The 17,172-nt window shown below is 44.4% G+C and overlaps 1 protein-coding gene across 4 annotated transcripts in view; it reads right to left on the bottom strand.

The window, feature by feature from the left end:
* The window catches only part of LOC104281657 (liprin-beta-1-like), a 54,478-nt gene extending 37,921 nt beyond the window's left edge, over positions 1-16,557 (bottom strand). For 3 of the 4 annotated variants that reach the window (XM_009879689.1, XM_009879690.1, XM_009879691.1), the window contains exons 1-5: positions 16,494-16,557; positions 14,235-14,440; positions 3,353-3,439; positions 2,078-2,191; positions 1,394-1,525 (exon numbers count right to left, since the gene is read on the bottom strand). In XM_009879689.1, coding sequence (XP_009877991.1) covers positions 1,394-1,525; positions 2,078-2,191; positions 3,353-3,439; positions 14,235-14,440; positions 16,494-16,557 — 603 coding nt within the window. Of the gene's footprint in view, positions 1-1,393; positions 1,526-2,077; positions 2,192-3,352; positions 3,440-8,317; positions 8,666-14,234; positions 14,441-16,493 lie in introns of those variants that run through there. The other variant, XM_009879692.1, reaches the window with a different exon arrangement.
* Between the last annotated feature and the right edge of the window lie 615 nt (positions 16,558-17,172).

Below are 17,172 nucleotides of genomic sequence, written 5' to 3'. Positions count from 1 at the left end.
CACTGTGTGGGCAGAGAGACCTCACAGGAGCTGAGAAAGCAGCCAGCTCTTAACACATCTCCTATGGATGCAGAAGACCTTCAACGATTCCTTCCACCTTCCCATCTGCCAGTTTCTCCAGCATTGCCTGGACTGCAAAACCAGCCCCTTTCAAGCCAATGCTGTGATCCTTCACTTAACATCTGGTACCAATCTAGTGGAAAAGGTAACGAGCGGCAACATGAATCCGATCCACAGCTTGGCAGCACCCAGGTGTGCTACACTGCAGGAACAGATACCATCATCACTACATAAATGATCACCACCTTTCAAAGCTGAACATGATTTGAGTCACTAGTTTTCAACCTGTGGATTTCTTTGGGTCTGCATATTACTTCAGACGGGCCCAAAGAAATTAATTCAAAAGCAAGCCTAACTTTTGCTCTTACGCTTGCAATACAAGTGAGGAATGACACTTCACTGGACAATAGGTAGGAAACTGGAAGGGAGTTGATTGAAACCAGTGATTGAAGTGGAAAGGGCAAATTTAAGTCTCCTGTGATAAAATTATGGTTTCTTCCCTTCTAGAAATGAATGATAACTGGAAGATCCACAACACAAACATCCAACATTTTAGCTCACTGATGAACCCAGAACTGGAAATTTTGTTCTGCTTCCTAGGCAGACTCCAAGGTATTTCTGATATGGGGCGTATCACCCTGGCAGCGAAGCTCGGCCTGATTCTTGGAGTTTCCCAGAAAAAGCGGGCTTGCCCACCTGCTTTGAGGCTTTCTGGCTTCAAACACGAACAAGGTTCAGCTACACAGAGGGCAAAAGCTGCCAGGAATGGCAGCTCCGGGCTGCAGCTCTGCTCAGCACTGTACACCGCGGGGCTGAAGCCAGGCTGAGATGAGTAACCGCTGGCCTCTCGCTCCTGGGCTTCTGTGGGGCTGGGGTTTGAAGTTAGGCTTCAAAATGCCCTCACACTGAGTCACCTCATTCTCTCCGTTACTGAAACCAAAAAAGTTATGTCTTTTGGTGTGCCACGTCTTTGCACATGCATGCTTTTTGTACTTGCAGTGGGCTTAAACGTTTGCCTCACTAAGATGATGACAGTTTCAAATTGGGACAGGAGAGTGCAGTATGTTCATAATTTTATTTAAAATCCATCCTAAATGACATCCTTCCAGAGATCTGATGGCAAGAATCAAAACCTGGTTTTAGAAATCTTTCTGTGTAAAACCAGAGTTCACCAAAGAGGACACTTCTTATTTTAAGGGATACATGTTTTAACCTTAAAGATCAATTCCCCTCTTGCCTGGGAAAAATAAAAAAAATAAAAAAAATCCCAGGAAATTTTCAGGTAACATGAAGCCACACACAGCTTTCACAAATTCAATTGGGTTTTACTCACCTCTGTGTCTCTGAATCTGTCCTCATAGTCCAATCTATCCTTCTCTACAGATGTAAGCTTTAGCTTCAGAGTGGAAACCTCTGCCATAAGATCCAGCTTCTGAGTTTCAAGGGATGTTCTACTTAAAAGCTCCTGATTCAAGATAAAGAGGAAGAGAACAGAATTATTCATCCAAGGGGAAGAAATCAGTCATTTATTTCTACAGCTAAAGGCCTCTTTCATGGGGAAAAGCATCACACTCTTCCTTGCACTCTCTGAAGCCCTCTGGCACAGTTATCACCCATCTGACAGACTCCAGGCACCTAGGATGCATCTGAGATCACAGGGGCACTATCACGGGTTGGCTGCCTGGATGAGAAAAAAAGCTTGTCTGTCATCACAGTTGCTCTGGGCAGCAAGGAGCTTTAAGGGGAACCCACCCATCCTGCCAGAGGCTTTAATCCAAGTCTCTTTGAAGTTCAGTGGGGAAAGGCTCAAAGAAGAGCAGGACTGGATTCCTACAGTGTAAAGCAGAACTGACATCACCAAGTACAAAGACTTTAAAGCAAATATGGTAGAAAATTATCACTTAGTTAAGAGACATCAAGAGGTGCAACACCTTGAAGTGCACTGCTCTCACCGAAGCAAAATGCCGTTTAAGACAATGAAGACAGACAGTGAGACAGACATGCGCCTGTGAAATACCTGCTGCAGCATCTCTTCCGTGGCATTCAGCTTCTCCCTGTGCTCCTCTAGACAGAACTCCAGATCCCGAATCTTTTCTCCTTGGGCTTCCACCTGGTCTGTAAGCACGCTTACCTGCACAGTGGAGAAAAAGCCATGCATATTTAGTACCTTGCACCCATGGCATATGTGTCACCAGAAGAGCTGTATGTGAGTAACAGTGCTGGCTGGGTGACAGATGAAACGGGACCACGGGAGGAGGAGGAGCAGCAGCACAGCTCTGCAGCGGACACAACATGTGGCAAAGGCGACAAGAGAGGAGTGAAAGCTCTCCCCTCACGCTTACTGGAATTTCAGCCGAAGTTCTGGCGGACACAATGCGATCCTGAATCTTCCCTCCTGACTCGTCCTGGAAGTTTTCACAAGAGGTGGCTGCTGCACTTTACAGGTAATAATTAAGCCTTCCCTGTGACAATACATTAACTAAACCCCACTAACTCCTACTTTAACAACCAAATAGCTAAACCTCACTGCATACAATTTATTCTGCTTTCCAAGTGATTGCACACAGTGTACCATAGCATAAAAGAGAACACCTTTGAGACTGCAAACTGATTCCCATTTTGCCTTTTCTGAATTAAGTTTTTGTTTTAAACAGCCTCCTTTCGAGGAAATCTGCAGTACTGCTGGGAGTGGGGACAAGCTGCCCAGAGCAGAGCTCAGCATTGTCACAGGCCTTAGGCCAGGTCCATGTCAGGGGACTGCAGGACGCCTGCGCAGACCAAGGGGTGCCAGGTAGTCCCAAATCTGATGGGCAAGAGTAAGCCAGCTGGCAGGAGCACTCAGGACTGACCCTGTCCAGCCCAGCAGCAGGTAAGCAGGACCTCAGAGGAGCTGCTCGTCTCCTCCTGCTTGTTGGCTAGTCCTGTCCTCATGAAAGGTGACAAAAGCTGCAAGACAACTGTCACCTGATGCAAACAGCATGTGAACGGTCATGGAAAAATGGTGATCTTAAGGATACACATGTATGTAAGATGGTGGTCGCTCTGCAGACCTGCTCACCTAACAAGATTCAAAAAGAGATCAGACACAGAAAAAAAAGCCCTTTAGATTTTTCCTGCAATCTAAATTCACACCTATCCTTAATCTGTGTTACGTCTCAGATACCAGCAAGCCTTCTGAACACTGTCCAAGATGACACAACTACAAATAAATCCTCAGAGGTTTTATCACATACTATTAAAAAGTCTTATGAATGCAAGAGCAGAAAAAAAAACAATGTAGGTGACTACTCACTTGCAGAACAAGAGATTCCTTATCATTTTCCAGACGAGCCAGCCTTTCTTGATACACATCTCCATTCCCAGATATATGTCCATTAGTCTGAAAAAGACAGCAAATATTGTGTTGTCAGCTATTGTACCATAATCATTATTCAATGTTATCAACACACTTAAGGAGTATTTTCAGTCTGCACAGTTCAAGAACAGATTTAAAGTATTCCTCAGCCCCCAAAGGGTTACAAATCAAATAAACTGTCAACAAAGGATACACGACCACCATTCAGGACAAGAATTGTTCAGAGGCTTAAAGATGAGAAAGGAAGAACCTTTTGGTGACCCAATTCTGCAAAATTCCCTTACTGTGCATTCAGCATTTTGTTAACAAAATTTGTGCTCAATGATGTACTATGCTAAGCCATACTTGCAAAGAGACAAATAACCCAAGACATTCAGCAAGTGAAAAAAAATCAACGTACAATCTACAAAATGTGCATTAGGCTTCTTGCAAGTCAAACAATTTTTTCTAAAAGACATAGTAAGAGACATCCTTTTACATTAGGCACATTTTACTGGGTATGGGTGAACGTCTGCACTCTAAACGCATCTCTCTGTAAAGCTGCCTGAGGCTAAAGAGAAACAAGAATACATGTTAATGCTATCAGAGAGTTCAGAGGAATCAGCAACTTTCTTTCTTCGTAATAAGTTCAATGCTCTTGAGCAGCGAGAAGGATTTTACTCTATCCATATTCAAAGCTGTCTCAAAGCACTTTGCGATGGATGCCACAATCAGATCTCAGCTCAAAGAAATTCTTGTTCCCATCATTGCATAAATCACTTAGAAACGTCTGAGAAGCTACTCTGAAATCCAGCACGCTCACTGCAGAGGCTCCCACCAACTCCAAGGGGCCTTGATTTCCCTCTGAATATTTGATGAAAAGAAACCGGGCGACGGATCCTCGTGCCCCTGTGAGTCCCCCCACAACATGAGAGGCCACCCCCACGCAGGAGCTGCAAGCCTCAGGCTCCTGGTTTGGATCTCCCTTTCAAACAGCCTGTCTCCCCCGATTGCAGAGGATGCCTCAGGAAACCTGCCAGCTAAAACTCCTTTGCTAAATTACATGCCTGACTTTGGGAGAAGGGAGAAACTGCCTTGTTTGAAACCAGAGGAGTAAAATGCCCACGAGCACCACTTGAAGATCAGATGCAGAGCAAACAGAAGGGGGTACAAAGTATTTGACCTCCCCTTAGCGCTCTCCTCAAGAAATCAGGCTGTGTCCTGGCAGCTTGTAAATCAGTGTGCAGTTGCAAATGTGTCTTCCAAGTATACATGTGTAACCTTTACATTATGACCATAACATCTTCACTGAAATCACTAGAGCTACAGCAGACTAAGAAAGGATGCTCCCTAGTAATTTCTACCAGTATCTCACACCATAATGACACACTGTATCCGAATTATTTAGCAGCAAATTACTAGACCTTCTGACCATCGAGAAACTAAGCGCTAAGGCAGAAGTACTCTAAACTTCTGAGTTTGGTCTGTTTTCCCCCTGTCCTCTACCAGAATTTAGCTCATGCCATAGGATTTCCATTCAAGATCAGTGAGGTCTTCAGTTTTGTAACAGTTTTAATTTAGAGGAAAGAAGTCAAAGAGCTTCCAAAATAAACTTGTTAGCTGCTCAACTAGCAGATTATGCTTTAAATTTTGTAACTTGACCTGTATGTGAAATACAAAACCAAGGTTTTTGCATATTTTTGCTATTCTGTAGCTTCCTTCTCATTTAAAGACCTCCAACACATCTCAGGCACTTACTCGGCCTCCACAAATACAGTGTCTGCATTTTGTAACATACAACACACTTATCAATCCAGTGTGTGATTCTGATGTGGGAAACTGATATTCATCCCTCATTACAAGCAGGCAGCCAAGGTGCAAAGATGTCCCTCCATCCTGCCAGGACTCACATGAAAGTCCTTGTCAAAGCACAGACTCCCTACCTCTCAACCACCACATCAGCACTGTAACCACTGAACTTCCTGATACCTCTACTCAGCATAACCAGACACAAATTAACTAAAACCAAAGACGGCGTGAAGAAAATATGTTGAGATAAGTATTGGTTTCACACTACAATGAACATGTCTTTACGATGCTGTGAAAACCGACGAGGTGTTAAAGCAGAACGTTAGTCATTGTGCACAGCATCTTGCCAAGACACCTTTGTTGTTAATTCTGTTCACACTTCTTAAAAAAATCCTGTTTTGCTCAGCACATCATACCTGGCTTAAAAATAGGAGCGTTTAGAGATAGTTCAGGACACAGCTGCACATCGCCATAAGAAAAGAGGAAGGAGGTGATGGGAACCCCAAACAGGACTGGAGTAAGGGTTGCTCTCCCACAAAACTAAATACAAAGATGCCTTTGTTGGCTGTTCCCAGAAATATTTTGTAAAATTTGCATAAAACCAGACCTCCAGTAGTCCATGAAAACTAGAAATCTTTGTGTACAACCCAACAGCAGTTTGCTTTTTCCCTGAAGTGTTGTAACTTCTGCATACATACCTGGGGCTAACTCTTCATTTTAGGTATGAAAAGGCAAGACAATTGCCAAAGACTTTGGTTTCAGTGGGGGAAAAAGATGAGAGTTAGAGAAAGGACAACACAGAAAGGCCATGGCAGCTATTTCACCGGGCAGCAGCCCCAGCACCTCCTATGGTGGTGCAGAGATGAGGGGCCTGCAGGCAATGGCCACACGATGCCTTCCTGCATCTCTCCTCTGCAATGTTTTCAAAGGTAAAAAGTTGATACCTGGCATGATTTTCTTCCCAGAGAGATGAGGAAGGAAGACAGGAGATTAAACACATGAAAAGAAGAACAGGGTAATGATGGCAGAAGGCAGGACTGAAGAGAAATAGAGAAGGAAGATGCCCAAACACTGGATATGGGAAAGCAGTGCATCAGGAGATGGGGTGGAGGGAGCCCCAGCGGGGGACGAACAGGTTGCAGGGCGGTTTGAAAGGTGCCAGAAGATTTGGTGTGTGCAAAACCTAGATGAGCAACACTTGGTGTGTCCTTCAGGAGGAGTTTCTCTCCACCTAGGGACCTGCAGCCTCCCCTAGGACAGAGGGACTGAGCCCGGCAACTGCACACCACGCAGAGCAATGACTCTGCTTTGGAGGTAAAAAAAACCCAAAACAAACAAAACCCAAAGAAGAAAGAAAGAAAAGTAAATATTTGATTCAACAGCAACTGCAAGCATATTTGGGGCACTTGGTAGTTCTGGATCAAATCTGTATCGTCAAAGTCAATACAGGATTAACATGGTTTGCTAGCTGTGTAAGACAAGCCTTGCCATTTTCCAAAGAAGGCTCTTTTTCATCAGCAGCTTAAAATCTATCTTCAATTAAGGGTTAGACTTTGCATGTGTTTTCAATTTAGGGATTAATTGCAAAACACTGTATGTGAAGAGAATGCAGATTTACCAATACTGATCTTAATCCTAAAAACAAAAGAACAGTTGTCACGATCTCACTGAGGCTTCGTAGAAGTTTGAGGTTAAGCATTTACTTAAAATGTCTTATAAGATCAGACCCAGTGCACTTAAAAACTCCTCAAGATCAATCCGTGGCTAATCTGTTAAACACGTGTGTAAGCTTTGTCTGCAATCATGTAAGTGTAAAAATCCACACTGCTCTGGAGGGAATTATTCCTGTAATAAGTAGATGCATCACCAAACTTTCACAGCTTGCCTGCCCTCAGTCTTTAATCCCTTTTCCCTGGAAGTGAGTTAGCATTCCAAACCGCAGGAAAGTTTCTAATAGCTGCTGTTTTAAACTTCCTAACAATAAAAAAAATTAAGAAATCCATTTCCTCTCAATTGCTGAATTCTCCTTTCAAAAATAGAACTCATTTTTAGCCTACTGCAGCTGATACTCTCATTTCCCTTCATTTTCTCTTCTGCTTTTGAGACAAAATAAGCAGCACAAATCACACTGTTCTTGCTGTAGATCCAATTTGACTGCTATAGAAGGAGCTGCCACTCCACACCATTATTTTCTTGTATGGCAGATTGCACTGACTGTTTTGACCACCACAGTCCAGCCAACAGTTGGGCAAGTGAGCTGTCCCTGACATCTCTTTCCTGACCATCTGGAGTTAAATTAGAGCTCATCAACAGGCTTATGCTGTTCAGATCATTATAATATACATTACCTACGCTTAGTTAAGCACAGCTACTGCTGTTCTGCTTGTTCACTCGGTTTTAGAGAGTCCCTTGCAAGGGGGCTCCTCCAGCCTCAGCTACCTCAACATCACTTGGTCTGCCACAGGCAAAGCCTCCAGGTTTTCCAAGTAAAGTATTCGCCACCGTTTTCCCATGACAGCTTTACCCTCAGTAAGTATCGATTCTGTCCCAAATTCATGCTGCTCGAATCTGTCTGAACACAATCCGTACCAGTGTTTAACCACTTTGTGTGGGAGCCCACCGCTGCCCTCCCAAACTGGCATCTCCTGCATTTCACGCCTCCCTACTCATTGCTCTGAATATCTGCAGTTGGCTCCACATGCTCCCGCAGCAGGCAGGCGGACCTGCTGCTAAGCTTTTCCTAAAGTTTACAGATTAGTTCCTCCTTACAGAATGAGCAGGGGGGAAAAAAAAAAAACCACAAACCCACTCAAAAACCCCCACGTTGTATGTTAAAGGCTTTGCTACAATAAAAGTAAATTCTGAAAGAAAACCAGCTGAAGACAGATCTTCACTCTGAGGAGTTTACCTGAAACATTTTCTAAATATAACTAACACAGGTGTTGAACAAGGAAGACACAACCGTTTCAAAACATCAGTTTCTTCAACAGCAGCTCAGCTGGTATCTGATACAAGAAAAAGACAAAATTCTTATTCCCTACGAGCATTGCCCAGCTATGTATGGCTTGTCACTGGGAGAAATGCAAGAGCCAGAACAAACACAGATAGCCTTACCTTATTTAGCCAGACGCAGTGTCCGTGAATGTCCCAGCTATACTCCATGCTGGTCATGACTATCTTCATGCATTTAAGGACACGAGTGACTGTGGCAGGCAGCCGAAGCGGAGAGCTGCAACCCCAGCACCACAGGCACTCGCTGCCGTCAGGGCTCCTCTGAACCGAGACGGAGAGGTTAAGCGACGGCGGGTTTCCTCGTCTAACCAAGGACGAAGGCGAACGTGGCAGCAGAGTGGGAGATGTGGGAAGCGGAGCAGCGAAGCAGCAGCGCTCCTCAGGCGGAGCGAGCAGCTCCTCTGGGGAATTAACACATCAAAGCCCAGGAAGATCAACCCTTCTTCCACCCTCAGCCTGCCAGCCACAGCCGAGATCCCAACACACAAAGGCCAGGCAGCAAGGCTGATGAGGATGGAGGCAGGGGGGATGGAGAGCTCTGTGAAGCTGACCTGGATTAAGGGCAGCCCCATGCAGGTAGCAGCTGGCCACCTCCACCATCGCTTCTCACTGAACAGCCCTCTGAGAGGGCAACCCCCTCCCCTACACCCTGCTGGCACTGCAGGAACCATCCCACCCAAAAAACACATGAGAAACGAGCGATTCTGATCCCTTTACCTGACTACAAGTTAAACAGGAGGAAATTTTCTTTTCTTGCTGGGCTATTAATTGTAAAGACTGGAAGAACACATGTAAGTCACTTGCAGGCACCAAAAAAAAGAGGAAGGAAAAAGTTGCCTCAATTGTCCCAGGTCTTACGAGTGGCTTGTCTCAAGTTTAATGTCATAGTTAAGAATGACATAAAATGCAACAATAAAAAACAACCTCTGTCCTCATGTTTAAGTTTCAACTTACCCACTAACAGCAGCAGCATAACAAATCCTTAGTATTTCTGACCACAGAGCCTAGCTTCAGGAGTCCTGTGATTACCTCAAAACCCACAGCTTTTATTATTAAAAGGAAACATTTACAAGTACCATTGATAGATAAAAATCCCCAAAACATGAATACTGAATAACCCAGAGCAGAGGAAGAGCAGAAGCTGTGTTTTTTAAGCCAGACCGATGTATTTTGTATCAAGAATGGTGATTTTCGACACCGCTGCCCTATGCTCCAGCGCAGGACGGCACAGGTTGTTCTTACTGCCAATGAACTCATCCATGATGCATGAAGATGCCACACCAAGATGTGCTATAAATGAGCCTGTATTACCTTCCAGTGTTAAAAACACACCAGTCTGGATGATCACCTTTAGCAAGCAGCAGGGTCCTGTGTTTCAAGAACTTTGAGGGTTAGATCTCTCACAGACAAAAAGTATTGCTGGGAGGCAGTTTATGATGACAGGCTGAAATGGTATCACAAGGCTCCTTTCATACTGCAACTTGAGGAGGGATCTCAAACAGTTGTTTAGTGGTACATGGTGATGTGCCACCATAGAACCTTTCAATAGCTAAACTCAACATAAGCACAAGGGGAGCCAAACGAATGCATTGTGCACCCATGCTAAGACACTCAAACAACAAACTTTGGTTTGAAGACAAGATTTTTTCCATTAGAAATTTTCTCATAAGAAATATGAGATTATTTCTGGCTAAGCAAACTGCTTCCCCCACTTGGGAACCACCTTGTCATCCAAATAGGCCAATATATATCTCTGTAAGATTACAAGCTGTGTTTATCCAGCAAGGAACACTTCTCTCTGAAATCTAATATCACCTCATATTAACTCTCATTACTCCCAGCCACTCTCTGGAAGAACCAGCTTGTTGAAAAAGTGTCAAAATTTGAGGCTGGTCTGTAAGATGCCAGATTTGCTATTCACAGCAGCAACACTGGATCACACAAGCCGCTATGGGTATCAGAGCTCAAGTTAACTATCCTCTTCAGTTGAGCTGAAAATGTTCTTCAAAAAAATCTTTGGAGACCATGAAGTTTGTTTTGCATTAATGATCTTACAGTAGACTTCAGAAATTCACTTCTGGAGTGAAAAAAAATAATTATAATACATATATTCAGAAAGTCACTTCCAAAGCTAAAACCACAATTGCACTCACTGTGGATTTTAAAGAAAAAGTATTATCCTGGCTCTTTCAGGAGCACATCCTTTAAAGAGGAGAAAGTGCACAACAGGACCCGCATACACAAGTTCAGATCAGGAGCTTGAGGAAGCTGGCTCTGAGGTGTGGGATGGCACTGTCCACCCACTTCTTTCTAGCCTTCACCCTCCTTTTTAACAAGACACAGTTGGTTTCTTCTTTCTGGGGAGGTTGTTGCATAAGATGTATTTTTAAAAAAACACCAAAAAAAATAGTCAAGAAAAATAATAACCAGAAAAAGTGTATCACTTTTTTGTTTTAGATGAAGAAAAACTGGAGCAACATTCACAACTGGGAGCAAGGTTTCTGACAATTATTCTTCAGGAGATGGATATATCATCCAGCTGGACAAAACAGGGCTGCCTCGGTCTTGCAAAAGGCAGTTTCATTTAAAATAGTCTTGTTATTGGTGATGTTACAGATTACTCACATGATGTCTATGTTCAAGCCAGAAGCTCCATTTTCACAGAGTACAGCACATGTTTTATTAAAGCATACATCAGAATACATTAAACGTTTCTGTTGTTCAGAAGAAATCTGAAAGGTCTCCAAAACTTTGGAATAGTTATGATCTGGCTGTGTATTTCAGGTCTGGTCCCCAGTGAAAGCACACAGTTCCAATGTGTCTGAGCTTAGAAAAGGCCTCAGCCCCTTTCCAGACTTTGAACAAATGGCCTCATCTGTAATTCTAACCATGACATTCACCTGCCCTCCATTTGCACACCGAGACTTGAAGGGGGTTTCAGCAACACAGAAATCAGTTTTGAGCTCTAGACGGATAACTAGAAATGACGTGTTATAGTTAAACTGGCTTATCTGTGAAACAGAAAGCTGCATGTACAACTTCTCTGAACTCCCCGTGGGGACCATCCGATTGATTCCCTTGTAAGAGCTCTGCCAGATGTCCAGGCACTGTACATGTGCTCTGGTGTCAGGTGGCCATCTAGCATCCACTGGTTTTAAAAAAAAAAAAAAAAATTAAAAAAAAAAAATCAACACAAGGCTTTTTAACTTATTGACCCTTTTTGAGCGCTTGTGTAGACTTCCCTAACTCACTGAGAGGAGCAGAAAGGAAGTGGTCACTAAACGGCGGTACGGGGACACGAACAGCCAATTCTGGCATGGCAAAACTGAGTGCTCTGCCCCATTTTACAGAAGCGAGCAACTTTGGGAGACTGCTGTCAGACCTTTTTCCCAACTAGGACATCAGCAGTTTCCCTGCAGGGGCCAGGAGTGGATTTTTCTCTTGTGACACGCTCTTTGGCAACAGTGAACACTATTTTTGTTTTCCTCTGAGACACGAGAGACTTGCTTACAGCTTCAGAGGGGATGTCACGCACCAGTTCCAGCAGCTTGGAATAGCCTGATAGATGGAACTTCTTCATGTGTGGAGGATTAAACCAATTTCAAACCAAGGAGGTGTCTTCCCTTCCTTGGTAAGGATGGGCATAGCTGCAGAAAGCCTTTCTGCAAATCATCTGGGCACTTCACATAACACCTTCCTGCTCAGACAGGGACTGGCGACACTGGTGACACCTGCAAATCCCATGCTTGTAGCACACTACAAAGTGTAACATTCAGTCTTTCTTACTAGGGGCTTTAAGGATGCCAGAGAGTGCAGGGGCAATAATTTGAGGCAGATTGAGGAGAAGCAGAGATGGAATAGCTATTTTCTGCAATCTTTTGTAAGCATAACCCCAGCACATCTTTTCCACTGCTTGGGAAGCACAAAGCTGAACCAACAGAGCCTTTCCTCTCCCAGATTCAGCCCATGAGAACCATTACTGTCTCATTGCCGTCCGGTGATCCACATCCCAGGGGTCTGAACGACCTCATTTCAGATCTTAACAGCCAGGCATCCCTAGATCACACATTTGCCATCACAAGGGGCAGTGACTGGCCTTCACCTCATTAACCTCAACAGGCACTGCAGTCTCCCGCCACACTGCTGGGCCCCTTCACTCCAGAATAACATGTGGTGGATCAGCATCACTAAGCATAGACTACTGATCTTTATGCACAGCATGGGGAGCAGTTAATTTTCCAAGGCTGTTTTTTTGGCATATGGACTTTTTTTTATTTATAAAGGCCATACTTGCATGAAACCTGTGATGTCCCTCGATTTCTGCTCCACACAGAGCAGAGACTTGTTACAGCGATGTTCACTGCTGTATGTTACACAGGAAGGAAACGCTGATGTTAGCAGGAACTCTGCATGCTTTAAAGATCTGTCTCGAATGTCACCGCTGTCTCCTCCTGATCTCAGCGTTGGCTGCCACGCTTTGACAGCGAGATCCAAATCCCACTGGAGGCAGTGGGAAAGCTCCCACGTGCTTCATTAAGTCTCGGGCATTCTCAAATGAGTAGTTCAAAGCAAAGGAAAGGCAAAAAAAAATCCCAAACCAACCCTCAAAACCATTCGGGAAGAGCTACAGAAGCAAGCCCAGGTCCTCCTCTCTTCCTCCAGCGTGGGGCATGAGGCAAAAAAAAATCCCAAACCAACCCTCAAAACCATTCAGGAAGAGCCACTCCCCACCTGCAGGTTGGGCACACACAGTCCTGCACCTCACACGCAGGGCTGTAGCATGCCATGACACAACTGAGCACCAAAATAAACACCTGTATCGAGATAAAAATGCTTTTTTGCAAGATCCACCGTGGCTCCAGGGTGACTGAACCCTTTCTGAGGGGGTGTGATGGTCACCCTGGGAAGGGACCGGGTGAGAGTGGCTGCCCGTCCCCAACAGCACCAATGCATTGGGTGCAACACCGAGCCGCCACGGTGGCCCGTCCTGCATCAGTCCCAACCTTCACCAGATCCGGCATCCCCATTTCAGCAGCATAGGTTACCTTGGCCAACACCTGGACACTGCTGTAATGCAGATGTGGAAAAATCTGCAGAAGTGCACACCCGTTGCTACCTGTCATCATTACAGCTTTAGGCTGACTTAAACCCTGAAGCACGGCCTCTAGTAAGAAGTCTTGACTTCCACTGCTGATGCTTCCCCAAAACCTGTGCACGCCCACACCACCACAGTGCAAACCCTGCCAAAGACCATGAGCACCAGGAACCTTATTTGGCCCTGCTCGGAAGTCACCAGTCACAGGGCACCTGGAGGCAAATCCAGTGGGTCCTTTGAAAACGACACTGTGTAACTCACCTTCTGGTGAGTACAACATTTTTTTTCCCAGCATAGTCTTCAGGTAGCCTCCACTTGAGCGAGGTTTTATTATTTTGGAAAATCGAGGGCTGGGGAAAAAACAGTCTTATCAGGTATAATTTGGAGTGTTTTTAAAGCAACGGTGACAAAAACGGGTAGATTCACAACGAAGAAAATAAAAATCTGGTTTGATTTCCAGGTTAAAGGGATGCTGAGCTTATACCACTCACTTCTTTTACAAACCAGGTAAGGAAGCTCAGTAACAACACTGGTCCTTGTAGAAAATATGCTGCCAAAAATGCTTTCTAATGAAAAGTTCATATTGAAAACAGCTTTTTTTCCCCCCATTTAAGTGTCTGATTCCAGTAAAAATGCCTTACCCAAACCTCTGAGATGAAACCGCAATTACTAAAATTTTTTTGCTCACCAAAATGAGGCATGCTGGTACATCAAAAAAGAAAAAGCACAGGTCAACCCACTGCACAAGGTATTTGAGCTACAGCTTTTCCAAGGCCCTACAGCAGCATCTCCAAACCAAAACCTCTTCCCTTCGGTTCTTTGAGACCCGCCCTAAAACTGCGTAAACCACAGCCCTGCCGCCTGAGCCGGGCTAGCTAACACACAAAACAAGCACGTTACGGGTGAAGCAAGGCGAGACCGTACCATTTGACTTTGGAGCCATTCGATCAGAGCCTCCGCCGTCGAGTCTGGGACCTGGCAGCGCAGCCCCTCTCTCTCATCCGCTTCCATCATCTCCAGCAAGCCCCGCAAGTCCTCCACCAGGTGCAGCGCCCGCAGGCCCCCCATGAAGGGGGAAGTGGGGGACTGGCAGTCAAAGATGCCATTGGAGTACTCCAGCGCCTTTGAACCTGGAGGGAGAAAAATCGCACGGGGTCAGGCACAAGGCAAGCAGGTCAGAGATGCAGGAAGGCTGAGAAATGCTAGGCGGCGTTTGCGCCCGGCGGGCATTTATCTGAACAAAACTCAGAGCTGGTGCTCGATTCTGCCCACACTATGCAGCAATTCAGAGAAAGGCAAGCCCTTGCTGGTGGGCTACGTGGATGGAAACTCCAGAGGGAAGGAGCTGGGCTGATCCGACAGAGTACGTGTATGCCACAACTGTGCCCATGGGTTGAAGATGTGGGCTGGGCTCCGGTCCCCAGCATGTATCGGAGGTGGAAAGTCCTGTAGGGGGGGAACAGGCGCTGCTAAAGCTTTGAATCACTCTGTAGGGATTGCATGACCCAAGTCAGACACTGATGGTGTCCAGAGAAAACTGTGCTTGGCATTTTTCATGCAGGAATATGTTATGCTACTCTAAGGCACTGGAAATTTTTTAGAAGAATAAAGAAAAATATGAAGATAAATAAAAAGACCAAATCACTTCTATACAAGAATAAATTTTAAACCCAACAGTTTGACATGGTAGCACTGACATTAGCATGTTAATAAAGAGAAAAATCTCTTCTTTGCATAAACTCAAAGTACATACATTTGACCTACATTAAAAGTTGCTATATATTAAGTAAGGAAAGAAACTATGAATTCAGGATTAAGGTTGATTTAAGTCAACCTAGCTAATTCCAACTATAATTTCAGCACACTGATTTGTGACCTTAATACTGTAATGCCTTGGCACAATGAGATGTGTTCATGACAGAGCATCATTTGTACTGTCAGCTTTTGGAAACTGCAGTGACATGCCATATATGCACTTCCACAAACTTTCGTTCCCCTCATCTGGCAAGCCACAAAAATGCAAGTATTCTGGTAATTCCCTTTGAAAAAAGTAAAGAGTGAAAAAAAAAAAATCCCCACAACATCATAGGAGATGATACCCCTTTGCTATATTACTTTATAGGTCTGTTCAGACACATGGGCAAATGAATACTGTGGTGACTTAAAACATCCAAACACCGCATTTTATTTTTATATTAAACCTCATCCTGCCACAACCAACTTAGGCTCTTGGAAACACAGACACATGATTGGATCCAAACAACAGTATCTACTTATGGAAATTACTGAAGTCACAGCTTACATGTATTTTTAGAGATCATTATGATCCAACTGGATCCACTTTACATGGGTTCTTGCTATGTGCCCTTAATATCTTAAGGAAAACTGCATAGAAAAGTCGTTGTTCAAACAAAGCAGGCACTGTAAGATGATTTTTTTCCCCTAAGGGAAATTATTTTAAGTGGAACTATTAAAGACTTTATAACTGTGTTGCTACCCTTGCAGAATATTTTTTCAGTTTGGGTAGTTGTTTGCATAGCTCTGCTGGAATAGGATTAAACTATTAACTTCTTGCTGCTTTGCTTTTCTGTGTTGTGTACTTAAATTATTTTCTAACTCACCAGACTCAGCTTAAAAGCAGAGTTTGTACACTTTGTGATGCCTCTCCTTGGTCCACTTACAATTTACAGGTACTTATAAAAACCTCAAATGTTCAAGTCAGGTCCAAAACAAATGTTTGGACCCAGAGCATTCCAATTTTGAAAAAAGGAAAATTAAACTCATGTTTTAACTCTGTAGAGTTGAGAGAAGTTCAGAGTAGCCAGTATCAGGCAAACTTACTCTTCCTGCCTTGCAGCAGCGCTCTAACCACACTCAGCCTGGTTTGAAAAGTGCCTTGTCCTTGGCTTTCATGGTCCTGTGAGCATTTGCTGAACTGCATCGCTCAGCCACTGTAAGCAGCACTTTGATAGAAGATAGGAGAAAAAATACAATCCGTTTAGCTGTGTCTGTGTGAGAGTCCATACAATCCCTCCACTCCATTTATTTGTAATCTCTTAGCCATAAAGGAAGACACCAAACACAATTACCAGCACATTCCCTTCTCATCCAGAAACTCTGCCCTCCGGGTATGAGAAAGGAGGATGGAAACATCTAAATGAACAAGCTGCCCCAAGTGTTTACCTGCTATAATGCCATCCATCTGCTCCAGAGCCGCAGCGAGCATGTCACTTGCATCACTCATCATCTTCTCTCTTCTCAGGAACGATCTCCAACTACACCATAAGGATCAATAAAACACCGGTAGCGTGAGTTGGATCCAGAGCCTCAAGCCTCCAACTTAAACTGCAAAAGAGAATTTCATTTCACTGCATATTCTCTGAATTCAGACACCACTGTTGCCAGAGCAGCAGGAAGACTGGGGCCATTTGCTGACCAAAACAAGACTTGGAGGTGTTCACCACCAAGCATGCACTGGCATCAAAGAATCAAAGCACCAACCTCATGATCCAGTTCCTACTTACTGTTGGTCAGCCCATGGCCTGCTCTGCCCGCAGCTCCATGCCACAGACAGGGCATCCCATATAGAGCACCTCAGAAATCCCACACAGGACTTCACGGAAGCTCACATAGAAGACACAGGCCTTCTATTGCTAAAAAGAAGCTGCAACTCAGCAATGAACCACATATCTGCCATATCTTTTTTCCCCCAAGAATCTGCTGGTATAGAAAAAGAAGGGTCTGACTATTTGTCCAAGATTTGTGGATGTCTGACAATCCAGGAGTCCCAGGCATGCAACTATTTGCCTACAGGCAGGATATCTCAAATGCCCGTGACTCACTGGACATAGCATGCGTGCAG

The sequence above is a fragment of the Charadrius vociferus genome, unplaced genomic scaffold, assembly GCF_000708025.1.
Source record: "Charadrius vociferus isolate BGI_N301 unplaced genomic scaffold, ASM70802v2 scaffold90, whole genome shotgun sequence".
NCBI lineage: Eukaryota > Metazoa > Chordata > Aves > Charadriiformes > Charadriidae > Charadrius > Charadrius vociferus.
The sequence above is the reverse complement of the archived record's forward strand: the minus strand, read 5'-3'. Positions and strand labels throughout refer to the sequence as shown.